The sequence below is a fragment of the Hylobates moloch genome, unplaced genomic scaffold, assembly GCF_009828535.3.
Source record: "Hylobates moloch isolate HMO894 unplaced genomic scaffold, HMol_V3 SCAFFOLD_10, whole genome shotgun sequence".
NCBI lineage: Eukaryota > Metazoa > Chordata > Mammalia > Primates > Hylobatidae > Hylobates > Hylobates moloch.
Genome location: NW_026652285.1, coordinates 50,247,366 through 50,275,046, shown reverse-complemented (window position 1 = coordinate 50,275,046; position 27,681 = coordinate 50,247,366). Strand labels below are relative to the sequence as shown.

General features: G+C 39.7%; 1 protein-coding gene across 4 annotated transcripts in view; it reads right to left on the bottom strand.

The window, feature by feature from the left end:
- VPS13A (vacuolar protein sorting 13 homolog A) overlaps nucleotides 1-27,261 on the bottom strand; it is a 259,625-nt gene extending 232,364 nt beyond the window's left edge. For 3 of the 4 annotated variants that reach the window (XM_032164338.2, XM_032164339.2, XM_032164340.2), the window contains exons 1-3: nucleotides 26,964-27,258; nucleotides 2,522-2,565; nucleotides 1,103-1,145 (exon numbers count right to left, since the gene is read on the bottom strand). In XM_032164338.2, the coding sequence (XP_032020229.1) occupies nucleotides 1,103-1,145; nucleotides 2,522-2,565; nucleotides 26,964-27,063 (187 nt within the window). In that variant the 5' untranslated portion in view covers nucleotides 27,064-27,258. Of the gene's footprint in view, nucleotides 1-1,102; nucleotides 1,146-2,521; nucleotides 2,566-26,963 lie in introns of all 4 variants that reach the window. The other variant, XM_058445730.1, reaches the window with a different exon arrangement.
- Between the last annotated feature and the right edge of the window lie 420 nt (nucleotides 27,262-27,681).

Below are 27,681 nucleotides of genomic sequence, written 5' to 3'. Positions count from 1 at the left end.
ACTGGATTATTATGGTACAGAATAAATGAGATCAAATCAACTCAGATTATGAGAAATCCTTTTTACACACTAATGAAAAAATATAAAATTGTAAAAATAGCATAATTACAAGTATTTTAATACATATAAACTTGTATGTAAAATGTACATGTAAATAATCAGAAATATGAAAAAATTAAAATGTTAGGTAGATAAAAATGGGTGACATTCTCCCCCTCTTACTCACACTAAATAGTCTTTAAAAGGTAGGAGTGGGGAGGATAGAATTCTACCATCACTAACATATGATGATGAAAACTTTCTATGGTATGCGGTCTAATACCAACCATAAGTACACATAATTATGAAGACCTTTATGATGTAATTTAGGTAACCTTTCAGAATACTTTGTTCCCCAAGGGACAACAGTATAGCTTCAATAACAATGTATACATCCTACCACAAAACTATCTATATAACAAAAATATCTCCAAGTCCCAACCAAAGACACTATTATCTTGCACAATATTTAAACCAGTAAAACTGTTACACAAGAAACATGACAGATAAGTTTTTATTAAAGATGTTAAAACCTCCAACTCCAAACATTTACTGCTCAACCAATATATTTAAGATATAAACAGTAAACACTGGTAAAAATAATAGCAAACAAGAAAAGGCACAGTATTTTCTGAAAACATACAAAAACTTGCAGAGCAGAAATTAGTTTTCAAATCGGCCCCTAGTCACAGGGCCTGGATGATGCAGAACCTATTCTTTACACAATATATCCAATATTAATCAAAATATAGCAGTGGTAACTAGTCAGAAACCTAGGAAACTGAAACAGTTAAGCTCTCTCTTAGAGGTAATCCTTTGAATTAACTCAATTTACCACCTAAAGAGATATGTAATGTATTAGGATATCAAATACTAGGCAAGGGATATATGAATCGAACAGTATTTTTAAGTTGCACAATGAAGCTATACTGTGACAAAAACATATGATTATTTTTAATTGATGTTCAGAAACATGAAAAATATCACATAATAGAGCTATTAGGCAAATTATTCTGGCTGCATGTCCAGGAAGGAGGATATCCCAATAATAAATATGGCTTACCTATGTGACCAACTTTAACTTTAAATGGTACATCCAGTTGACTCTACAGAAAAAATTTATATATACACAAAACATTAGTAGATATAGAGTTTAACAACATAAATGAATACTCTTTACTTCCAAAAATTATTTCAAGGGATTTTTTAATAAACTTACACATTTCCTTACCATCAACATTTATTTAAATATATAAACATATAATTGCAATATTATTATCAAATCCATAAAATCCAGGGAAGCTGCTCTTTTTATAATAATTGGGGATAAAGGTCTACAGTAAAAACGATCACAAAATCTACTCATATAAAATCATTACCAATTTTATATTATTTTAAGAAAAAGAAGTGGCAATTACAATGTCATTTTATGTTTTTAGGGAGATTAAAACTCTATTTTGCAAAATACACGTTTTGTAAAAAATACTTTCAAAACATTCTCCCCATTCAAAGGATAGCCTTTTAAATAAATGGTGCTAGGAAAACTAGATATCCACTCGCAAAAACATGAAACTGAACCCTTATCCTATACCATATACAAAAATTACCTCAAAACGGATCAAAGATCTAAACCTAAGAGCTAAAACTATAAAACTTTTAGAAGAAAACATAAGGGAAAATCTTCGTGACATTAGATTCGGTAATGACTTCTTGGATATGACAATAAAAGCACAAGCAATTAAAAAAATGAACTAGTCTTTATCAGATTAAAAACTTTTCAGCTACTCAGGAGGCTGAAAGGGGAAGACAGCTTGAACCTAGGAGCTGAAGCCTACAGTAAGCTATGATCATGCCACTGCACTGCAGCCTGGGATGACAGAGCATGAGCCTGTCTTAAAAAAAAAAAAATCAGAAAACAAGTTAAAAATTTGAAATAAAAACATCTGTATTTTTTGTATGTTTGTTTTTGTTTTGTTTTGAGACAGAGTCTCACTCTGTCACCCAGGCTGGAGTGCAGTAGCGCAATCTCCACTTACTACAGCCTCCACCTTCCGGGTTCAAGCGATTCTCCTGCCTCATCCTCCCTAGCAGCTGGCATTACTGGCGTCCGCCACCATGCCTGGCGAAGCTTTTTGCATTTTTAGTAGAGATGGGGTTTCACCATGTTGGCCAGGCTAGTCTCAAACTACTGATCTCAAATAATCCACCTGCCTTGGCTTCCCAAAGTGCTGGGATTACAGGCGTGAGCCACCATGCCCAGCCTAAAACAATATGTATTTTTAAATAGAAAAAAAAAAAATCACACTGTCCATTTGTGCTTGCAGGGAGATTAAAACTCCATTTTGCAAAATTTACATTTTGCAAAAATTATTTACAAAAAACTTTCTCAAATTTAAATAATTTAAGGTGACAAATTGAATCAGGAAGAGGTATACATAATTAAATGCAATAAATTTACAAATTTTTCATAGTCAAAACCTACCAGGGCATTTTCTTTAATTTGAAGATTCTTGAGGGCCACAGCTCCTAAAAAAGATTTAAAAAAAGATTCAAACTATCAAATATTTTTCATTTTAAAAAGTTAATAAGTATGCTTCATTCCTGTCATAATCAGGAAAAATATATAAATAATGTGCATAACAGATAATATAATCTACCTATAATCTTATTATCTCACCTTCATTCTTCTACATAGTCTAACAGAGTATGCTTGACCAAATCTTCACTTATTGTAACTTTTGACCTCTGCAATTGTAGCTCAATGTTAATATATACAAACATTTCAATCAGAATTATACAAATAATATGAGTCTAACAAAGTAGCATGATACAAGATCAACATGCAAAAAGTAAACTACATTTAAATATACTTGCAATAAACCATTGGGAAAAAAAAATTTAATGCAAAATCAGTGAGCCCCAAGATATGTAAATAAAAACTTCCCAATTCAAAGCCAATAAAAAAAGAAAATGAGAAAAATAATAGAACAGAATATCCAAGAAATATAGGACAATTGCAAAAGCTGTAACATACAGGTAATGGGATTAACGAAAGTTTAAAATACACTGCTATAACATTAGGATGTTACATGTAACCCCATTGTAACCACAAAGAAAATATCTTTAGAACATACACAAAAGTCATCCAGGTATGGTGGCAGGCACCTGTAGTCCCAGCTACTTGAGGAGGCTGAGGTGGGAGGATCACATAAGCCTAGAAGTCCAGCTTGGGCAACACAGTGAGACCTCATTGCTATGTTGATGTGAATATTAATTATGTTATTAGTTAATTAAACACAAAATGAATCAAAGTTGCTACAAAAAATTAACTAAACCAAAGGAAAGGCAGTAAGGGGTAAAACAGAAAGAAGAAATGCTGTAAGACACATAGAAAGTAATTAGCAAAATGGCAATATTAAGTCCTCCCCTATCTGTAACTACTTCAAATATAAATGGCTTAACTCCCCTATAAAAAGACAGATAGGCAGAACGGATTAAAATAAACAGGATCCCAGCCGGGAGCGGCGGTTCACGCCTGTAATCCCGGCACTTTAGGAGGCTGAGGCAGGTGGATCACCTGAAGTCAGCAGTTCGAGACCAGCCTGACCAAAATGGTGAAATCCCATCTCTACTAAAAGTACAAAATTAGCCATTCGTGGTGGTGCATGCCTGTAATCCCAGCTACTTGGGAGACTGAGGCAGGAGAACTGCTTGAACCCAGGAGGCGGAGGTTGCAGTGAGCCGACATCACGCCACTGCACGCCTGCCTGGGCAACAGAGTGAGACTCCATCTCAAAATAAATAAATAGAGAGAGAGAGAGAGAAAATAAAAGTACGTGGTCTACAAGAAACTCACTTTGGCTCTAAGGACACTCACAGGTCAAAAGCAAAAAGATTTAAAAAAAGTAAGCCCATGCAAAAATAACCAAAAGAGCAAGGATACCTTGGCATCACTAATCCAAAACTCCAAAATCGGAAACTTTCTGAGTGCAGACATAATACCACAAGTGGATGATGAAGATGAAGATGATGATGTTACCAATACAAAAAGGTACCTATAGACCACATGGTGAAAATGTGTGATGGGCTTATTAAAGGACTGAAGCAGCATGCATTCATAACAGAACAACAAATTATGACAGTTTATAAAATCAGAGACTTCTCAGACAAAAAACACTTAGTGAGGCAGATGGTTCTGGAGGAAACATTTTTAAAAGCCATCTAGCAAAATGCCTCCTTATCCCTTGAGGATCCAATTCCGGGCCCCTCAACTGCTTCTAATGTTTCTTCTCACTTAAAGAAAAAATAAAGTACATTCTACAGTTACCTTTTAATCAAAACACAGCATTGTAGGTGGAGACTGAAAGCCTGCCTGCCACTGTTTGTTGCTGCCACTGTTTAACAGTGGATACATATATTCCCAGTGATGCTACTGTGCTGCTTACTCACCCTGAACACATTATATTTTCACTGAATTGATGGTACCTCACATGTCTTACCGTTAAGAACTTACGTGTGAATAAATGTGAGAAAATGATTGCTTATCAGCATATAAATTCAGAGTCAAGAATAATGATGATGCCGAACAACCACAGATTGTCCACATGGGTGGCTGAGACAGTGACACCTTTCCTTTCTGATGGTTGGAGGTACACAAGCTTTGTTTCATGCAGAAAATTATTTAAAATATTGTATAAAATTATCTTTGGGCTATGTGTACAAGGTATATTTGAAACATAAATGAATTCTGTGTTAGACTTGGGTCTCATCTCCAAGATATCTCATTATGTATATGTACGTATTCTAAAATCTGAAGAAAAAAAAAATCCAAAATCCATATCACTTCTGATTCCAAGCATTTCAGATAAGGTATATTCAACCTATACTAATATTAGACATATAAACTTAAGTCAAAATCTGTTACAAAAAACAAAGAAGGGCATTATATAATGATAAAACCGACACTTCACTAAAAAGATGTAACAATTATAAACATGTATACACCAAACATGAGACCAGCAAAACATATGAAGCAAACACTGACAGAATTGAGGAGATAAATAGATAGCACTACATTAATAGTAGAAGGCTTCAATACCCCACTTTCAGTAATGGACAGAACAACCACACAGAAAATTAATAAGGAAATACAGGACTTAACACTATTGACCAACTGGACCAAAAGACATACAGAACACTCCACCCAACAACAGCAGAAGACACATTTTTCTCAGGTGCACATGGGATATTCTCCAGGATATATGTGAGGTCATAAAACAAGTGTCAAAATTTTTGTAAAGAGAAAAGAAAACATACAAATGGTCAACAGGTATATATATGAGAAAAGGCTCAACATCACCAATTATCAGATAAATAAAAATCAAAACCACAAGAAGATACTACCTCAACCTATTAGAATGGCTATCATCAAAAAGACAAAAAATAACAAATCCTGGTGTGACTGTGGAGAAAGGGAAACTCTTACACACTGTTTTTGGGAGCATAAATTAGTACAGCCATTATAAAACACATTATGGAAGTTCTACAAAAAATTTAAAAATAAAATTACCATATGATCCATCAATCCCACTAATGTATAAATATCCCAAAGAAATGAAATCAGTTTGTTGAAGAGAAACCTGCACTTTATGTTTATTGCAGCACTTTTCACAAAAGCCAAGATATGAAATCAATCAAGTATCTACAAACAGATCGCACTGCTAAAGAAAATGTGGTATATGTATACACAATGAAATACTATTCCCCATAAAAAAAAAAAAGAATAAAATCTTGTCCTTTGCGGCAACACAGACGCACCTGGAAAGCATAATGCTAAGGGAAATAAGCCAGGCACAGAAAGACAAATACTGCATGATCTCACTCACGTGTGAAATCTAAAAAAGTTGACATCTCATAGAAGTAGTGTATAGAATAGTGATTGCCAGAGGCTGGGGAATATTGGCGAGAGGGGAAATAGGTACAGACTGGTCAATGAGAACAAAGTTACAGTAAGACGGGAAAAATAAGTTCTGGTGTTCTACTGCACAGTAGAGTGACTATGGTTAACAATACTGTATTGCATGTTTTAACATAGCTAGAAGATTTTGAATGTCCTCACACAAGGAAATGATAAACGTATAAGGTGATGGATATTCTAAATACCAATTTGATTTTTATACAATGTATACATATATTGAAACATCACCCTGTACCTAATAAATATGCACAATACATGTCAGTTAAAAACAAAATTGTAAAATTATAAAAGATTGATGTCATGCAAGGCATCTTTTCTAGTAACAATAAATAAAATAAATAAGGAAATAACAGATGGAAAACAGAACAATGAACAAATGTATGAAAATTAAGCACTCTTAAATAAGAAATGGGTCAAAAAGGTAATCCCAAGAAAAATTAGAAAATATCTTGAGATGAAAATAAAAACGGACTGTACCATCATAATTAGTGATACAGCAAAAGCAGCGCTAGAAGGAACATAAAGCTGTAAATGCTTATGTTTCAAAAGAAGAAACATCCCAAATCAATAACCTAATTTTATTCCTTAAGGAAATAGGGGGAAAAAAAACCAAAATCCAAACCTAGCAGAAGGGAGAAAATAATAAAGATCAGAGCAAAGATAAGTGAAAGAGAATGGAAAAAAAATAAAAATAAAACAAAACAAGCATTCGTTTTCTTTTTTTTTTTTTTTTGAGACGGAGTCTCGCTGTGTCACCCAGGCTGGAGTGCAGTGGCACGATCTCAGCTCACTGCAACCTCCGCCTCCTGGGATCAAGTGATTCTCCTGCCTCAGCCTCCTGAGTAGCTGGGATTACAGGGGCCCACCACCATGCCCAGCTAATTTTTGTATTTTTAGTAGAGACGGGGTTTTGTCATTTTGGCCAAACTGGTCTCGAACTGCTAACCTCAGGTGATCCACCCGCCTCAGCCTCCCAAAACACTGGGATTACAGGCGTGAGCCACTGCACTGGGGCACCAACAGTTAGTTTTCTGAAAAGATCAATAGGTTGGGCACAGTGGCTCACGCCTGTAATCCCAGCACTTTGGGAGGCCGAGGCGGGCGGATCATGAGGTCAGGAGATGGAGACCATCCTGGCTAACATGGTGAAACCTGGTCTCTACTAAAAATACAAAAAAACTAGCCGGGTGTTGTGGCGGGCGCCTGTAGTACCAGCTACTCGGGAGGCTGAGGCAGCAGAATGGCGTGAACCCGGGAGGCGGAGTTTCCAGTGAGCCGAGATTGCGCCACTGCACTCCAGCCTGTGTGACAGAGTGAGACTCCACCTCAAAAAAAAAAATTAAAATTAAAAAATCAATAAAACTGATAACACTTTAACTAAGCTGACTAAGAAAAAAAGTCAAATGACTAAAACCAGAAATGGAAGAGGTATTACTATCAATTTTACAGAAATAAAAAGGATTATGAAAGTACTATGAACAAAAAATTGGATAACCTATAGAAATGAATGAATTCCTAGAAATACACAATACACTAAGACTGAATCTTGATAAAACAGATTATCTGAACATACCTATAACCATGAAGGAAACTGAATCAGTAATCAAAAAATCCTAAAAATAAAAACAAAAAAAGCCTAGGACCAAATGGTTTTACTAGTGAATTCTACCAAACATTTAAAACAAGAATTAACACCAATCCACCTCAAACTCTTCCAAAAAACTGAAGAGAAGGGAACACTTCCAAACTCCTCCTATCAGGCAGGCATTACTCTGATACCAAAGCCAGATAAAAACACCACAAGAAAACTACAGACCAATGCTCTTGATGAACATTCATGCAAAAATCCTCAACAAAATACTAGCAAACAGAATTCAATAGCATCTTAAAAGGAATATAAAATATAACCCAATAGTATTTATTTCCAGAATACAAGAATGAATCAACATACAAAAAAACAACGTAATACACCACTTTAACAAAATGAAGGAAAAAAACACAATCATCTCAACTTAATGCAGAAAAGGATTTGAAAAAATTCAGAACATTTTCATGATAAAAAAAAAACACTCAAAAAAAAAAACAAATAAAAGGAAACTACTTCAACACAATAAAGGTCATGTATAAACAGCCCACAGCTAACATTCTGAATACTGAAAGACTGAAATCTTTTCCTCTAAGATCAGGAACAAGATAAAGATGTCCACGTTTGTCACTCACTCCATAGCAATTTGGCATCCAAAGTGGAAAGGAAAAAGTAAAATTATCTCTGTTCGCAGATGGCATGAATGCAGAAAAACCTAAATATTCCACCAAACTGTTAGAATTAAGGAATGTTGCTTGATATAAAAATCAACACCAAAAAATCAGTATCTATAACAAAGAACAATACAAAAAATAAGAAAACAATTATATTTACAACAGCAACACAAATAATAAGTGTCGAGGCGTAAACCAAAGAAACTAATGACACATACAGTAAAGACTATAAAATGTTGCTGAAAGATATTAAAGAAAGAAATAAATGTTAAGACATCCCATGTTCATGGATTGGGACACTTAATACTGTTAAAATGTCAATACTACCCTAAACAATCTGTAAATTCTTTGCAATCCATATCAGAATCCTAGAAAAATCCAACACTTACATCCACATCGAATCTCAATGAATCCTAAATAGCCAAAACAATCTTGAAAAAAGGGAAGAAGGTTACAAGTCTCACATTTCCTGATTTTAAAACTTACTAAAAGCCACATTAATCAAAACAGTGTGGTACAGACACATAGAGCTGTGGTACAGAACACAAAGCTCAAAAACAAGACCTCACATACATAATCAAATAATTGTCTTCAAGGATGCCAAGGATATTCAATTTGGAAAGGACAGTATTTTTAACAACTTTTCAATAAAAGTTAAAATCCACAATATCCACAAGCAAAAGAATGAAACTAGAACCTTATACCATATTCAAAAATTAACTCAAAATGGATCCAAGAGCTAAATGTAAAACCTAAAACTGTAAAACTTAGAATAAAGCATAGGGGGAAAGTTCTATGACACTGCATTTTGCAATGATTTCTTGGATGTGACACCAAAAGCATAGGTAACAAAAGAAAAAAAAACTAGGTGAATTGGACTTCGTCAAATGTTAAAACTTTTATTTTTCACATGACACTATATACAGTGAACAGACAACACAGAGGAGTCAGGGTGGCCAAGTAGACACAGAGTCAGGAATAGCTTCCACCAACAAGAGACCAAGCCATCAAGAAGACCAGCACACTCTGAGCAGATCTTTGGAAGGAAGGCACTGAGAGTGGACAGAAGGAGGATGCACATCCTGGGCTGAAGGAGGAGAAAGCAGGGAACCTTACAGGGAGTTCCCCGAGCACCATGACTCATTCTGACCCCAAATGCTCCTGCGGAAAGGATGAGTTAAATAGGCATGGAGTAGCCTATTCTTGCCATTGACCTCTAGAATCCTAGCTGAAGGAGGCTCCATGATCCCCACAGACATTTGAGGTTGCAAAGACAGCTGCTTGGGAAGTTGACAGAAACAGGACTCCAGTCTGCAAGGAGCCCAGAAGGCCTGGTGTGGGAATGGCTGCAGTGGAGCATGGCCAGGGATGTCCATCTCCCAAAGATCACCACACACCTCTAGGTAGCTTTGGTCTTTGTTGACTATTGGACCTAGACAGAACACGACTATCTTGCCCATGGCACAGGGCTTGTTTGATTTGAGCGCCCCCCCCCAACCCCCATCCCTGGTTGCCTGTTCCACAGTCCCTGCCTGGCCACATCCAATTGCAATGTACGCCGATGCCCAACCACAGCACTTCCTGGCAGCCACCACTATAGCTCCTCTGCTGGCAAGCCCCAGGTAACCACCAGAGAGCACCTGCACATGGGCCTCCACCAGCATCCATCCACCGGCAGCTTCCCCGCACTGTTTTGCCAGGACACAGTCACCCACAGACTCCCCCCACGGCTTTTCCAGTGTATATGCAGGCCTCACCACCCTGCTGCCACCGCCCCAACCAAGCACTTTTGCTGGCCCCACCATCAGAGTGTTGTTGCCCAGCAGACCAGGAACACCTTGGCCCCACCAGTGCAACGGGTGCTTAACCTCGAGGAGACACAGAACAAAGTCATGTGCCTAGTCCTAACACCCCAGGGTTATAGCATGCATGCCAGGAGTGCTGAGCTGAGCCTTGGTACCCAGAAATCATCAAGAAACTATGCCAGTCGACTAAACTCAACTTACATCACAGTCAAACCCTTGGGGCATCCAAGAACATAAAAGCAAAAAGCCTCAACCAAAGGCTAGCAACTGGAGAGATTAAAGGAACATCAGCCCACAAAGATGAGAAAGAATTGGGGCAAGAATTCTAGCAACTCTATAAGCCGGAGTGTCTTCTTACCTTAAAATGACTACAGTAGCTCCCCAGCAATGGTTCTTATTTTATTTATTTATTTTTTTAAAGACAGAGTTTTGCTCTGTCGCCCAGGCTGGAGTGCAGTGGCACGATCTCGGCTCACTGCAATCTCCACCTTCTGGGTTCAAGTGATTCTCCTGCCTCAGCTTCCTGGGTAACTGGGATTACAGGTGCTCACCACCACACCCAGCTAATTTCTACATTTTAATTAGAGACAGGGTTTCACCATGTTGGCCAGGCTGGTCTTGAACACCTGACCTCAAGTGATCCGCCCGCCTCAGCCTCCCAAAGTGCTAGGATTACAGGTGTGAGCCACTGTACCCAGCCTAGTGACGGTTCTTAATCAGACTGAAATGATGGGCATAAAATTCAGAAGATACTGAAATTCGAGAGAAAGTTGAAACCTAATCCAGGGAATTTAAGGAATCCAGTAAAATGAGTCAAGAGCTAAAAAACAAAATAGTCATTTTAAGAAACAACCAAACTGATCTGACAGAGCTAAAAAAACTCACTACAAGAACTTCACAATATCACTGGAAGTATTAACAGCAGAACAGATTAAGCTGAGGATGGAATCTCAAGAACTTGAAGACTGGTTCTTCAAATCAACTCAGATAAAAATAGAGGAAAAATAACTTTTTAATGGAAAAAATCTCCCAAAAACATGAGATTATGTGAAGAGATCAAATCCACAACTCATTGTTGTCCCTGAAAGAGAGGGAGAGAAAACAAGTAACTTGGAAACATATTTGAGGATACTGTCCACAAAAATTTCCCCATCCTAGCTAGAGAGGTTGACATGCAAATTCAGGAAATTCATAGAACCCCTGCCAGATACTATACAAGATGACCATTCCCAAGACACATAATCATCAGATTCTGCAAGGTCAATGTGAAAGAAAAAAACATTAAAGGGAGCTAGAGAGAAGGGGCAGGTCTACTACAAAGGGAACCCCATCAGGCTAACATCAGACCTTTCAGCAGAAATCCTACAAGCCAGAAGAGATTGGGGGCCTAATTCAGCATCTTTAAAGAAAAGAAATTCCAACCAAGAATTTCATATCTAACCAAACTAAGCTTCATAAGTGAAGGGGAAATAAAATCCTTTCCAGACAAGTAAATGCTAAGGGAACTCATTACTACCAGACTTGCCTTTTAAGAGGTCCTTAAGGGAGTGCTAACCATGGAAATGAAAGACCATTACCAGCCACCACAGAAACACACTTAAGGACAGAGACCACTAACTCTATAAAGCAACTATACAATCAAGTCTACATAACAACCAGCTAACAAGACGGTAACAAGATGAAATCTGCACATACCAATATTCATCCTGAATGTAAACAGGCTAAACATCCCATTTCAAAGGCACAGAATGGCAATTCATATAAAGAACCAAGAACCAACTGTATGTTGTCTTTATGAGACCCATTTCATATGCAGTGCCACCCACAGGCTCAAAGTAAAGGAATGGAGAAAGGTCTATCAAGCTAATGTAAAACAAAAAAGAGCAGGCATGGGTAACTTATTTCAGACAAAACAGACTTGAAACCAACAACAATCAAAAAGGACAAAGAAAGGCATTACAAGACGATAAAAGGTTGAATTCAGCAAGAAGATTTATCTATCCTAAATACGTATATACCCAACACTAGAGCACCTAGATTCATAAAACAAGCTCTCAGAGACCTACGGAGACTTGGACAACCACACAATAATAGTGGGAGACTTCAATAACCCACTGACAGTATTAGACAGACCTAAAGTCAACACTTCACCAAATGGACCTAACAGAGTTCTACAGAACACCTCACCCAACAAAAACAGAATACACATTATTCTCATGTGCACATGGCACATATCTAAAACCAACCACATGCTCAACCATAAAGCAATTCTCAACAAATTAAAAATCCCACAATCATACCAACCATGTTCTCAAGATGACAGTGCAATAAAAACAGGTATCAATACCAAGAAGATCTCTCAAAACCATACAATTCTACGGAAATTAAACCGCTCCTGAATGACTTTTGTGTAAACAACGAAATCTTAATTTCACTGAAATCAAGAAATTCTTTGGGCCAGACACAGTGGCTCATGCCTGTAATCCCAGCACTTTGCAAGGCTTAGGTGGGGGGATCACTTGAGCCCAGGAGTTCAAGACCAGTCTGGCCAACATGGGGAAACATTGTCTCTACAAAAAATACAAAAAAAATTAGCCAGGTGTAGGAGTGCACACCTGTATTCCCAGCTACTCAGGAGGCTGAGAGGTGGGAGGCCTGCTTGAGGCCGGAAGGTTGAGGCTGCAGTGAGCCGTGTTCATGCCACTCCACTCCAGCCTTGACAACAGGGCAAGAACCTGTCTCAAAAAAAAAAAAAAAAAAGGAAAGAAAAAGAAAAGAAAAGAAAGGAATTACTTGAGACTAATGAAAACAAAGATACAATATCCCAGAATCTCTGGGACATAGCTAATGTAGTCTTAAGAGGAAAGTTTATAGTGCTAAATGCCCACATCAAAATGTTAGAAAGATACAAAGTTAACAACTAATATCATGCCTAGAGGAACTAGAAAAATGAGCAAATCAACCCCAAAGCTAGCCACAGAAAAGAAATAACCAAAACTAGAGTTGAACTGAACAAAAAAAAACATACAAAAGATGGTTCCTTGAAAGAATAAATAAGATAGATTGCCAGCCAGACTAACAAAGAAAAAAAAAAGAGAGAGAGGAGATCCAAATAAACACAATTAGAAATGGCAAAGGGGACATTACCACTGACCCAGAGAAATACAAAAAATCCTTAGAGGCTATTATGAACATCTCTACGCACACAAACTAGAAAATCTACAAGAAATGGATGAATTCCTGGAAACATACAACCTCCCAAGATTGAACCTGGAAGAAACTGAATACCTCAACAGACCAATAATGAGTTCTGAAATTGTATAAGAAGTCTACCAACCAGGAAAAAGCCCTGGACCAGACGGATTCATAACCAAATTCTACCGGACATATAAAGAAGAGCTGGTACCAATCCTATTGAAACTGTTCCAAAAAATCGAGAAGGAGGGACTCCTCCCTAACTCATTTTATTTTATGAAGCCAGCATCATTCTGATAACAAAACCTGGCAGAGACATAAAGCAGGAAACTTCAGGCCTATATCCCTGATTAACACAAATGCAAAAATCTTCAACAAAATAGTAAACCAAATCCAGCAGCACATCTACCATGATCAAGTAGACTTTATTCCTGGTATGCAAAGTTGGTTCAATATACACAAATCAGTAAGTGTGATTCATTACTAAACAGAACTAAAAACAAAAACCACATGATCATCTTGATAGATTCAGGACTTTTGATAAAATTCAACATCCCTTCATGTTAAAAACCCTCAAAAGACTAAGCATCAAACGAATATACCTGGAAATAATATGAGCCATCTATGAAAAACCCACAGCTAACATCACACTGAATGGGCAAAAGCTGGAAGTATTCCCCTTGAGAACCAGGACAACACAAGGATACCCACTTACTCCTATTCAACATAGTTCTGGAAGTCCTAGCCAGAGCAATCAGGAAAGAGAAAGAAATAAAAGGCATCCAAATAGGAAGAGAGGAAGTCAAATCATCCCTGTTTGCAGACAGTATGATTCTATACGTAGGAAACTCCATAGTCTCTGCCCGAAGGTTCCTAGAACTAATAACTTCAACCAACTTTCAGGATACAAAATCAATGTACAAAAATCAGTAGTATTTCTATATACCACTAACATCCAAGCTGAGAGCCAAATCAAGAATTCAATCCCATTCACAACAGCCACAAAAAGAATAAAATGCCTAGGAATAGAGCTAATCAGAGAGGTAAAAGATCTCTACAATGAGAATTACAAAACACTGCTCAAAGAAATCAGAGACAACATAAACAAATGGAAAAACATTCCATGCTCATAGACAGGAAGAATCAAAATTGTTACAATGTCCATACTGCCCAAAACAATTTACAGATTCAATGCTATTCCTATCAAACTGCCAATGTTATTTCTCAAAGAATTAGAAAAAACTATTTTAAAAGTCACATGGGCCCAAAAAAGGAGCCTGAATAGCCAAAGCAACCCTAAACAAAGGGAACGAAGCCTGAGGCATCACACTACCTGACTTCAACCTATACTACAAGGCCACAATAACCAAAACAACATGGCACTGATACAAAAACAGACATGTAGACCAATGCAACAGGTCAGAGAACCCAGAAATAAAGCCAGACACCTACAACCATCTGATTTTAACAAAACTGACAAGCAATGGGAAAAGGACTCCCTATTCAATAAATGGTGTGGAGATAACGGCCAGCCATATGCAGAAGACTGAAACTGGATCCTACCTTTCACCATATACAAAAATCAACTCAAGATAGACTAAAGACTTAAATGTAAAACCTAAAACTATAAAAACCCTAGAAGAAAACTTAGGGAATACCATGCTGGACATAAGCCCTGGCAAAGATTTCGTGATGAAAATTCCAGAACTGCAAAAAAATATATATATATATATATTGGCAAGTGGGACCTAATTAAACTAAAGAGCTCTTGCACAGCAAATGAAACTGTCCACAGAGTAAACAGACAATCTACAAAATGGGAGAAAATATTTGCAAGCTATACATCAAACAAAGGTCTAATTATCCAGAATCGATAAGGAACGTAAACAAACAAGCAAAAAACAAACAACCCCATTTAAAAAATGGGCAATGGACATGAACAGACACCTCTCAAAAGACATACACATGGCCAAGAAACATGGAAAAAAAAAAAACCCAACATCACTAATCATTAGAGGAATGCAATAAAAAGCAGTGAGATACCATCCTACACCAGTCAGAATGGCTATTACACACTGCTGGCGGGAATGTACTTACACACTGCTGGTGGGAATGTAAATTAGCTCAGCCACTTTGGAATGCAGTCTGGAGATTTAAGAACTAAGAACTACCAAAGAATTAAGAACTACCATTAGAACCAGCAATCCCATTACTGGGTATATACCCAAAGGACCATAAACTGTCCTACCATAAGGACACATACATGCCTATGTGCATCACAGCACTACTTCACAATAGCAAAGACATGGAATCAACATAGATGTCTGTCAACAACGGACTGGATAAAGAAAATGCAGTATATATTCACCATGGACTACCACACAGCCATGAAAAGGAACAAAATTATGCCCTTTGCAGCAACATGGATGCCACTGGAGACCATTACCCTAAGTGAGTTATCACAGGAAAAGAAAACCAAATACCACATATTCTCACTTACAAGACGGAGTTAAAACTTGAGTACTGTGTTAGTCCATTGTTGTGTTGCTATAAAGAAACACCTGAGCCTGGGTAATTTACAAAGAAAAGAGGTTTAATTGGCTCATGGTTCTGCAAGCTATACAGGAAGCATGGCACCAGCATCTATCTGCCCAGCTGCTGGGGAGGACGCAGGAAGCTTTCAATCATGGCAGAAGGCAAAAGCGGAGCCAGAACATCACATGGCCACAGCAGGAGCAAGAGGGGGAGTGCATAGGGAGGTGCCACACACTTAACCAGATCTTGCAAGAACTATTGCAAGGACAGCACCAAGCCATGAAAGATCCACCCCTATGACCCAACTGCCCCCCCACCAGTCCCCACCTCCAACAATGGGGATTACAATTAAATATGAGACTTGGTGGGGACATGTATTCAAACTCTATCCAGTACACATGGACACAAAGAAGGAAAAACAAACACCAAGGCCTACTTGAGGGTGGAGGGTGTGGGGAGGATGAGGATCAAAAAACTATCTATCGGGTACTACACTCTCTATCTGGGTGACAAAATAATTTATACATCAAACCCTAGTGACATACAATTCATCCACACAACAAACCCACACATGTACCCCATGAACCTAAAATAAAAGTTACCAAGGAAAAAAAAAGAAGAAAAGGTAACACACAAAATGGGAAATATTTGCAAATCATATATCTGATAAGCAGCTAATATCCTGTGTGTGTGTGTGTGTGTATAAACTCTTACAACTCAAAAAACGAACAACCTGATTAAAAGATGGACAAAGGACTTAAATAGATATTTCTCCAATTAAGATATATAAATGGTCAATAAGCCCATGAAAAAATGTTCAACATTACTAATTAGAGAAATGTAAATGAAAACTACAAGATACCATGTCTTATCCATTAGGATAACTACTATCAAAAAAAGAGAAAATAAATGTTGGTGAGGATGTGGAGAAATCGTGACCCTTATACACTGTTGGTAGGAATGTAAAATGGTGCAGCCACTATGGAAAGTAGTACGATGGTTCCTCAAAAAAATTGATAATGGAATTACCATATGATCCAGTAATTCTGCTTCTGGGTATGTAACCCAAAAATATGACAGCATAGACTTAACTTCAAAGAAAAATATCCATGTTCATAACACCATTATTCACAACAGCCAAAAGATGGAAGCTGCCCAACTATTCATCAACAGATGAATGGAGAAACAAAATGCAGTATATACATACAACGGGATACTATTTAGCTTGAAAAATTATTGAAATTCTGACATTTCCTACAACATGGATGCACCTTGAGGACATTATGCTAAGTAAAAGAAACCAGTAACAAATGGAAAATACTGTATAATTCCACTTATACTTCAAGTATTCGAATTCACAGAGATCAAAAGTAGAATTATGGTTACTGGGGTCTGGGAAGACGGTGGAATGGGTAGTCATTGCTTAACGGGTAAGTGGTTCAGTTTTGCAAGATGAAGAATTCAGGAGATGAATGGTGGTGAAGTCAGGAGATGAATCGTGGTGACGGTTGCACAATCTGAGTGTACTTAATGACATGAAGTGTACACTTAAAGTGGTTAAGATAGGCCGGGCGTGGTGGCTCACACCTGTAATCCCAGCACTTTGGGAGGCTGAGGCAGGCAGATTACTAGGTCAAGAGATCAAGACCATCCTGGCCAACATAGTGAAACCCCGTCTCTACTAAAAATACAAAAATTAGCTGGGCATGGTGGCGTGCATCTGTAGTCCTAGCTACTTAGGAGGCTGAGGCAGGAGAATTGCTTGAACCCGGGAGGCATAGGTTGCAGTAAGCGGAGATGGCGCCACTGCACTCCTGGCTGGGCAACAGAGCAGGACTCCATCTCAAAAATAACAAAATAAATAAATAAAGGAGTTCTTCAGAAAGAAGGAAAATGATTTAAACCAAAAACTCAGACTTACAGGAGCATTACAGAATCAAGAGACGAAGGTAAATTAAGTCTTTTCTTCTTTATTCTTAAATTAATAGAAAAATTGTCTAAAATACTAATAGCAGCAATGCACTGGATTATTACAACTTATGGATAAGTGAAATTAATGGCAACAACGTTATAATGGGCAGAAGGGAGGAATCTGTACACTCTATTGTAAGATAGAGTATTATGTATACTACCTCCATTTTCCATGAAGTAGTACAGTGGGATTTTTTTGTTTTTGTTTCTGTTTTGAGACGGAGTTTCATACTGTTGCCCAGGCTGGAGTGAAGTGGCACAATCTCGGCTCGCTGCCTCCCAGTTCAAGCGATTCTCATACCTCAGCCTCCTGAGTAGCTGAGACTACAGACGCACATTACCACGCCCAGCAAATTTTTTGTGTTTCTAGTAGAGACGGGGTTTCACCATGTTGACCAGGCAGGTCTCGAACTCTTAACCTTAAGTGATCCGCCAGCCTCAGTCCCCCAAAATGCTGGAATTACAGGCTTGAGCCACTGTACCTGACCTATAATGTTATTTGGACGTGGACTTGGACTAGTTTTAAGTGAACAGCACAAACTGTAAGACAACCACTTAAATAAATTGTTTAAGAAGTATAATTGGTATGCTAAGACAGGAGAAAAAAATTAAATCATATGAAATGATCAATTAAAACCAGAGAAGGCAAAAGAGGAGGGGAAGACTGTTTAAAAAGGAAACAAGTACAACGAACAGAAAACAGCTATAAATATGACAGACACTGTCAAAGGAAAATAAAGGTTTTTCTCCCTACTCTCATATTCAACACAGAACCCTTAGATAACCAGATGTGTGAAGTTTTTCCCCCCAATCCCTAAACAATTCTCCAACAGACACCAACTATAATTCAATTAAATAATGACACTATCTACCTAGAGATAGTGTCATATTGGGCCGGGCGCGGCAGCTCATGCCTGTAATCCCAGCACTTTGGAAGTCCGAGCTAGGTGGATCACAAGGTCAACAGATCAAGACCATCCTAGTCAACATGGTGAAACTCCGTCTCTACTAAAAATACAAAAATTAGCCTGGTGTGGTGGCAGGCGCCTGTAGTCCCAGCTACTTGGGAGGCTGAGGCAGGAGAATCACTTGAACCCGGGAGGCAGAGGTTGCAGTAAGCCAAAATTGCGCCACTGCACTCCAGCCTGGCGACAGAGCAAGACTCTGTCTCAAAAAAAAAAAAAAAAAAGGAAAGAAAGAAAGAAAAAGAAAAAAGAGATAGTGTCATATCCCACACGGTAAGGGCTCAGTTCCATAAGACTGCCCCTCACTTCAGATGTTAGTCACAAGTCCCAGGCTGTGATCTGTGCTTCTGACTGACCAGCTATAAATCAGAGTTCACACAACTTTTTAATTTGGTTTGATAATTTGCTGGGACAACTCACAAAACTCAGGGAAATACTTATATTTAACAGTTTATCATAAAGGATATTACAAAGGACACAGATAAAGAGATGGACAGGGCAAAGTAAGGTGGTGGAGAGCTTCCATGCCCTCCCTGTTGTGGATTTTGGTATCTGCATAGGTCTTGGAACCAATCCCCTGGAGATACTGAGGGCTAAACGTAAACATCATGACCAAATGGGATTTATTCTAGGTATGCAAGGCTAGTTCAACATTCAAAGATCAATTAGTGTAATCTATCACACCAACAGATTAAAGAAGAAAAAAATCCTATGATAATGGTAATAAATGCAGAAAAAAAATTTGACAAAATCCAGCATTCTTTTGTTTTTGTTTTTTTGAGATGGAGTCTTGCTCTGTCACCCAGGCTGGAGTGCAGCAGCACGATTTCGGCTCACTGCAACCTCTGCCTCCCATGTTCACGCGATTCTCGTGTCCCAGCCTGCCAAGTAGCTGGGACTACAGGTGCCCGCCACCATACTCAGCTAATTTTTGTATTTTTAGTAGAGACAGGGTCTCACCATGCTGGCCAGGCTGGTCTCGAACTCTTGACCTCAACTGATCTGGCCACCTCAGCTTCCCAAAGTGCTGAAATTACAGGCATGAGCCACCATGCCTGGCCCCAACATTCTTGAAGGAAAAGAAAACAGTCTCAGCAAAGCAGAATAGATGTGTATGTATGATAGAAAAAAAAAAAAATTCACAGTATTTGTTGCCTCTGAAGATGAGGGTAGGAATAGATTAGGAAAGGTCAGGAAAAAGGCTTTCTGGGGTGATGGTCAAGTTCTATATCCTGACTGGGTATGAGTGACACATGTGTATGTATTTGTCAAAACTCAGTCAATGTACATTTAAGATTTGTATATTTTCTTCTATATAGATTTTACCTCAAAAGAAAAAAATAAGCAAATATTGCACTCTAATTAATGATACACATGCTGAAGTATTCAGGAGGAAATGAACTCATCTCTACAGCTTACTCTGAAATACATTTAATAATATGAATTGCTGCATGGATAGAGAGATGGACAGATGGACAGGTATGTGACAAAACATGTGTGGTTAAGTATTAATGGTATTTCATTATAAGGATATGCTAGTTTGTTTATCCCTTCACCTGTTGGTGGATACTTGGATTGTTTCCCATTTGGGGCTATTAAAAATAAAGCTGCTATGAACATTTGTGTGCAAATCTTTTCATGAACATATGCTTTCATTTCTCTTGGGTAAACATGTAGCAGTGCAATGGCTTGATAATATGGTTGATGTATGTTTAACTTTTTAAGAAATTGCCAAATTGTTTTCCAATGTTGTTTAACATTTTACATCCCCAAGAGACATATAATAGAGAGTTCCAGTTTTTCCACATCCTCACCACCACTTGCTATGGTCAGCAATAAAAAGGAATAAATTATTGATTGTACTACCACATGGATGAATCTCAAAATAATTATGCTGAAATAAGCCAGACTGAATGAATACAAACTGTACAATCCCATTTATACAAGTCTAGAAAACTCAAGCTAATATGCAGTAACAGAAAGCAAATCAGCAAAAACCTGAGGACAAGAAGAGTATAAGAGACAAGGAGGGTTAGAAGATACGGTTTACAAAAAAGCACAAGGAAACTTTTAGGTATGATAGATAGGCTCATTATCATGTGATGATTGTTACCTGCATGCTAAAACTTACCAAACTGTAGACTTTAACGTGTATTTTACTGCATGTCAATTATACCTCAATAAAGCTGTTAATACATAATATTAATGACAGAATCTAGATAATGGGTATACGGAGAGGTACTATAAAATCTCATAACACTTTTTATAATAAAATGTTTCATAGTCTTTAAAGTTCTATTAAAGTATTTTAGAACATAAATATAAAAATAATATATAAGGAATTAGAATTGGTCGTTAACACCAGACTGTAAGAATCATTTGTTTGGCTCCCTAGCATATTCTGGGCACAGAAGAATGACTCCTTAAAAATCAAAAACTGAGGCCGGGCGCGGTGGCTCACGCTTGTAATCCCAGCACTTTGGGAGGCTGAGGCGGGCGGATCACGAGGTCAGGAGATCGAGACCACGGTGAAACCCTGTCTCTACTAAAAATACAAAAAATTGGCCGGGAGTGGTGGCGGGTGCCTGTAGTCCCAGCTACTCGGAGAGGCTGAGGCAGGAGAATGGCGTGGACCCGGGAGGCGGAGCTTGCTGTGAGCCGAGATCGTGCCACTGCACTCCAGCCTGGGTGACAGAGCGAGACTCCATCTCCAAAAAAAAAAAAAACATCAAAAACTGTATCCTAACTGAATCTTCATCTTCCTGTACTGCTTCTGGTATCATGGGGTATCCAGCTAAGCGGCCACTAAACACATGGTTCTATTATAAAGGGAAAACTGGGAGATTACCATTTCAAAAACAGAATATGTATGTTAGTTAATAGACAAGAAATCTGAACTTCTAATGTTACATAAAGATGTCAGGCATTATCAAAAAAATTACAAATCTGTCCAAGTATCGTGATTTCGGAGAAAACAAAATAGAGACAAAGGAGGCTAACTTAAGAAGGGGCTATGAAGTACAGGTACTTCCTGTGTTACAAATGATAATTCTATCACACAAGCCACCTTTACCACTGCTTTTGTCTATTTAAAATTCTAATACTTTTCCCCTTAATGTTCTCTTAAAATGTACCCAACTGTGCATCACAGTCCCCAGTGTCATTTGTTTAAAAAAAGATTTTCATGTCCTATTCCAGATAAATAACTGATAATCTCTGGAGGCAGGTTCAAAAATTTGTATTCATAACAAGCACCTATGGCTGATTCTGATGCAGCCTAGCTCTTAAAGAAAATATGTGAAATGGCCGGATGCAGTGGCTCACACCTGTAAGCCCAGCACTTTGGGAGGCCAAGGCGGGCAGATCACTTGAGGTCAGGCACTCGAGACCAGCCTGGTTGACGTGGTGAAACGCCGTCCCTACTAAAAATACAAAAATTAGCCAGGCATGGTGGTGGGCACCTTTAATCCCAGCTACTCGGGAGGCTGAGGCAGGAGAATCACTTGAGGCCATGAGACAGAGGTTGCAGTGAGCCGAGATCGCGTCACTGCACTCCCACCTGGGTGACAGAACGAGACTCCGTCTCAAAGAAAAAGAAAAAGAAAATTGCTGGAGAAAGTTGGGAGGATAAATTTCAGATGAGTCTATGAAATATTACCACCTCTCTAACTAGATGATATATGGGAAAGGAGAATTATAAATATAAGTGTATAAAAAGTATTCCTTACCAACACTAAAATTTGCCAAGAGTCAGTCCTGGAATGAAGCTCAATTCCTTTTTCATCCCCTGTAAGACAGAGTCTTCTAGCAGTATTGAACCCAGTACAGTAGCACTCTTCTGCTGCATTATAATTAAACAGGTTTTTGGAAAACTCCTCATTCATATATAAGAATGCTTCCATGAGAAAATGCATTCTGATTTCCAAAGAATCCGTCTCAGCAACAAATTTTCAGAGCACCATCCATTATTAGTAATGACTGAATACTAATTGATACTACTATAGTAACATGCTAATATTGAAATTTGCTGGATTATTTCAGAAGCCTAGCAAAAGCACACATTTACAACTACCAATAGGTCCTTCAGTTAGACCATAAAATATTATCTTAAAATTTCCCTACGCAGCATCTAGTTTCTGTCTTTTTTTTTTTTTTTTTTTTTTTTTTGTTGAGGCAGGGTCTCTCTCTGTCGGCCAGGCTAGAGGGCAGTGGTGTGATCTCAGCTCACTGCAACCTATGCCTCCCAGCTTCAAGTGATTCTCCTGCCTCAGTCTCTTGAGTAGCTGGGATTACAGGCAAGTGCCACGGTACCCAGCTAATTTTTGTATCTTATTTTTTTAGTAGAGATGAGGTTTCACCACGCTGTCCAGGCTGGTCTGAAGTGATCCACACTCCCCGGTCTCCCAAAGTGCTGCGATTACAGGCATGAGCCACTATGCCTGGCCATCTAGTTTCTATTACAGAAATTTTCAAACAATGTTTTTTAAAAATCCTGCAAATTTATCAAAGTACTACTTTTGAAATTCTCAAAGAATATTAAAAAATCTCCAGCTATTATTTAAAGTTTCATTTATCAAAACATAACCAATTTCTATAAATAAAACACTGACATGTTATTTTATTTTATTTTGAGACAGAGTCTCGCTGTCTGTCACCTAGGTTGGAATGCAGTGGCATGAACAGAGCTCACTGTAATCTCAAACTCCTATGCTCAAGCCATCTTCCCACCTCAGCCTTCCAAAGTGCTGGGATTACAGGAATGAGCACCACACCTAGACAATGACTTGTTATTTTTTAAATTATTTGATAAAGACTAAAGTTAGAGGGATCACACTACCTGATTTCTAGACTAACTACAAAGACACAGTTATCGAGACAGTGTAGTATTGGTGAAATGATAGACACGCAGATTGTTGAGACAGACTAAAGCCACACAATATTATGTCTATTGATTTTTTTGTTTTGTTTTGTTTTACGAAATGCAAAGATAATTCAATAGAGAAAGGACCCTCTTTTTTGGCAAGTGGTGCTGAACAATTGGATGTTTGCATCCACATGCAAACAAATGAACCTCAACCTTCAACACATATCACATACCTTACACAAAAAGAAATCCAAAACCTAAAACTACAAAACTTCCTTAAGAAAACATAGGAGAACATCTTTGACTTTGGGTTGGAAAAGATTTCTTAGATATGAATACCAAAAGCCATGATTTATAAAAGAAATGTTTTATAAACTGGGCTTTTCCTAAAATCAAAAATGTATGCTCTGCAAAAGACAAAATGGGAAAAGACTGAGAAAATATTTTCAAATTACATATCTGATGAAGAACTTGTATCCTTAATATTTAAAGAACTCTCAAAACTCAACGATAAGAAAACAAACACTTTGGAAAAAGAGTTTGGCTGTTCCTCAAAAGGTTACACATAGTCAGCATATGACCCAGCAATTCCACTTCTAGGTATATATCCAAGAGAATTTAAAACATACATCCACAAAAAAACTTGTACATGAACGTTCAGTGGCATTATTCATAATATCCAAAAGGTGGATGTTTAAGAATAATCTCAACATCCAGCAACTGTTGAGTATAGATAAATAAATTGTGGTCTATGAATACAATGGAATATTATTCAACCATAAGAGCAAATGAAATAGTCATACATACATCCTTCAACATGGAGGAACCTTGAAAATACATTAGGTTAAAGAAGCCAGAAACAAAAGCCCACATATTATATAATTCCATTTAAACGAAATGTCCAGAATTACCAAATCCATAAAGACAGAAAGTAGATCAGTGGTTGCCAGAGGTGGAATAGTGAGAAGTGGGAGGAAATTGGGAGTTACTCCTAATGGGCATAAGATGTAATTTTGGGGTGCTGAAATATTCTGGAATAAGAGAGTGGTGATGGTTGTACAATTTTGTGACTATACTAAAAAACACTGAATTGTACATTTTAAAAGGGTGAAATTTATGGTATATGAAATAAATCTCAAAAAAGAAAAAGTACAACCCAATTTAAAACCACTCTTAGGTATTTATCCAAGAGAAATAACAATTATGTTCACATAAACACTTGTACATGAATGTTTATGACAGCTTTACTTATAACCTCCAAAAACTAAATATTCTTCAACCAGCAAACAGATAAATACTTACAGTCAGGCGGACGCAGTGGCTCACGCCTGTAATCCCAGCACTTTGGGGGGCAGAGGCAGGCGGATTACTTGAGGTCAGGAGTTTGAGACCAGCCTGGCCAACATTGCAAAACCCCCTCTCTACTTTTTAAAAATACAAAAATCAGCCGGGCGTGGTGGCGGGGTGAGGTCAACTACAAAGGAGCAGCTGAGAGAATTCGGGAGGCTTGATGAACCTTTTATGTGTCATTATTGTGGTGGTGGATACATGCCTCTGAGCATTTGTCAAGACAGAACTGTATCACAAGAGTGAATTTTATTGCAGGGAAATTTTAAATAAATAAATAAGTTGATTAATCACACTCTAGACAAACCTCCACCCTGAATGTGGAAGCAAGATTCCACTACAGATCAAAGTTCACCTCAAGTATTCTTAAGGCTTCCTTCTGAGGTACATGGAAGACAAATTTTATTTTCACTTTGCAACTAAGAAGCAGCATAAACAGCCTGCAAGTTTCTCGTACTAATCAAACAGGCTGAGCAGCTATCACTATGTCCCTAGTTTTTGTAGTCCACTCACTCTCCATCATGATACTAGGTCCCCACCGTAGTAACATTTTTTAAAATCAAACTAAATTACCTTTTTACATTATCTCATAAACGACAAGAGTCAAAATAAGTATTTTAGAAGAAGACTGGAAGTGTGTACACAGACAAGAATAAATTACTTTAAATATATATTTAAACACACACAGCCGGGCGCGGTGGCTCACGCTTGTAATCCCAGCACTTTGGGAGGCCGAGGCGGGCGGATCACGAGGTCAGGAGATCGAGACCACGGTGAAACCCCCTCTCTACTAAAAATACAAAAAATTAGCCGGGCGTGGTGGCGGGCGCCTGTAGTCCCAGCTACTCGGAGAGGCTGAGGCAGGAGAATGGCGTGAACCCGGGAGGCGGAGCTTGCAGTGAGCTGAGATTGCGCCACTGCACTCCAGCCTGGGCGACAGAGCGAGACTCCGTCTCAAAAAAAAAAAAACAAAAAACAAAAAACAAAAAAACCACACACACACTATTCACACACAAAATTAACCCTTACTTTGGCCTGGGAAATTTATTTCATAAAAGAGTCTAATTTCTAGCGGGTGTTTAAAATAAACAAGCGCATAATGCAAAAACAGATGGAAACACTAAAAATGAGGCTGTCAGTAAGGCAGATTACCAAACTAAACGGACACAAGGAAAGCTCGGTCCTTCCCCACCTAGGCAGCGTAGGGCCCTGTTCAGCCCGGTCTTTTGCACGTCTGAGACGTTGCACCGCACGCCTTGGTTTTTCTTTAAAATTCGGCAATTCACTCTGACCCACATATCCTAAAGCCTCGAAAATGTGACACATTCCTGGGTCAGGCTGTTACCTGCAATCACACAAGCAACTGTTTGAGTTACTCTGCACCTGAGTTTCCTTGTTATCGGCCGAACCCAGGCGAGAGAGCCAGCGTCCGGGTCCTAGGGCCGGAAAGGGGAGAGAAGAAAGCACCACGGGTCTAGCCGGGAACTGAAGCTGGCGAAGCAAGGAAGCGGGCGTCCCCGGTCACAGCGCCCTGCCTTCACGTGCGAGGCAGCATGCAACACGCGGGGGATTTCTGGGGCCTTCGTCATAACCCCAGGGGGGGCCAAAGGACAGGGATGGGACCCAGCCCAGGAGGGCGTCGTCTCGCCTCCTCGCCCCGCGCGGCTAAAGCCGCACCGCGCGGGGCCAGGGGTAGAGAAGGGCCCCTCGCCGGGACTTGAACGCCAGACCCACGGAGCCCACGGCAAGTCCGCTCCGCTCGGAAAATACAGACCTTTTCATCCCGCACTCCTGACCCTCTCCTTTCCCCCAAAATATAAACAACTCGAGGGCGGAGGCCCGGGAACTGCCGCCCGGCTTTACGTAACTTGACCCAGAGGCGGGCAGCGGCAGGTGGCTGCACCCGGCGAGCAAGGTGCTCGAAGCCCGGAGAACGCAGGACGCCGCTCGGGCAGCGAGACGGCCGGGAAGCACGAGAGGCCGGGGAGCGGCGGCGGCCTCCTTACCTTTCCAGATGCCCAGAGAGAGCTGGGACGTATCCAAGTCCACCACATAGTCCCCCAAGAAACGGTTCAACACGTCCACGACCACCGACTCGAAAACCATGTTCCTCAGCCGTGGTGGGCACGGCAGCCGGCCCGTGCGCTCCTCCTCCCGCCGCCTTCCCCACGGCCCTCCCTCGAGGCCGTTCGGTTCACCGGCTCCGGGACGGCTCCGGCTGCGGCGCCCCCACTGGCCCGACGCGCAGCCCCAGCGAGCCCAGCGAGGGACGGAGGCGGCTGCTCTCACGACGCGTGCGCAAGTCTGCGCGCGGCTGGAGGCGGAGCGCGGCGCAGACCTCGGCGCGCAGCCCGGAAAAGGAGGAAAGGCGGCTGCGCGGCCGCGCGGCAGCGGCTCTAGAGGGTGCCCTTTTCGTGCCGAGCCCGGCTCCTCTTTCCTGTCGGCCCCGCCTCCTCCCCATCGCCTGGCAACGGGACACCGGTCTGGAGCTACCGGATTTTTTCCGACCCCGCCCCCTCTTGCAGATCAGAGTCCCCAACGGCCCCCCGGGGCGGGGCGGGGGCGGGGCGGTTACGCCCAACGGGAACGTCCCTCCCCCTAGAAGGTGGGGGCCGCCTCCACGCGTACGAGAGGGCTCGCCCCTTAGTAAGGGTGGGCGGATTCCAGCCCCGTCCCCGGAAGCTTCAAGGGGGCTGTCCCAGGGAGCATCTCCCTTCATCATTA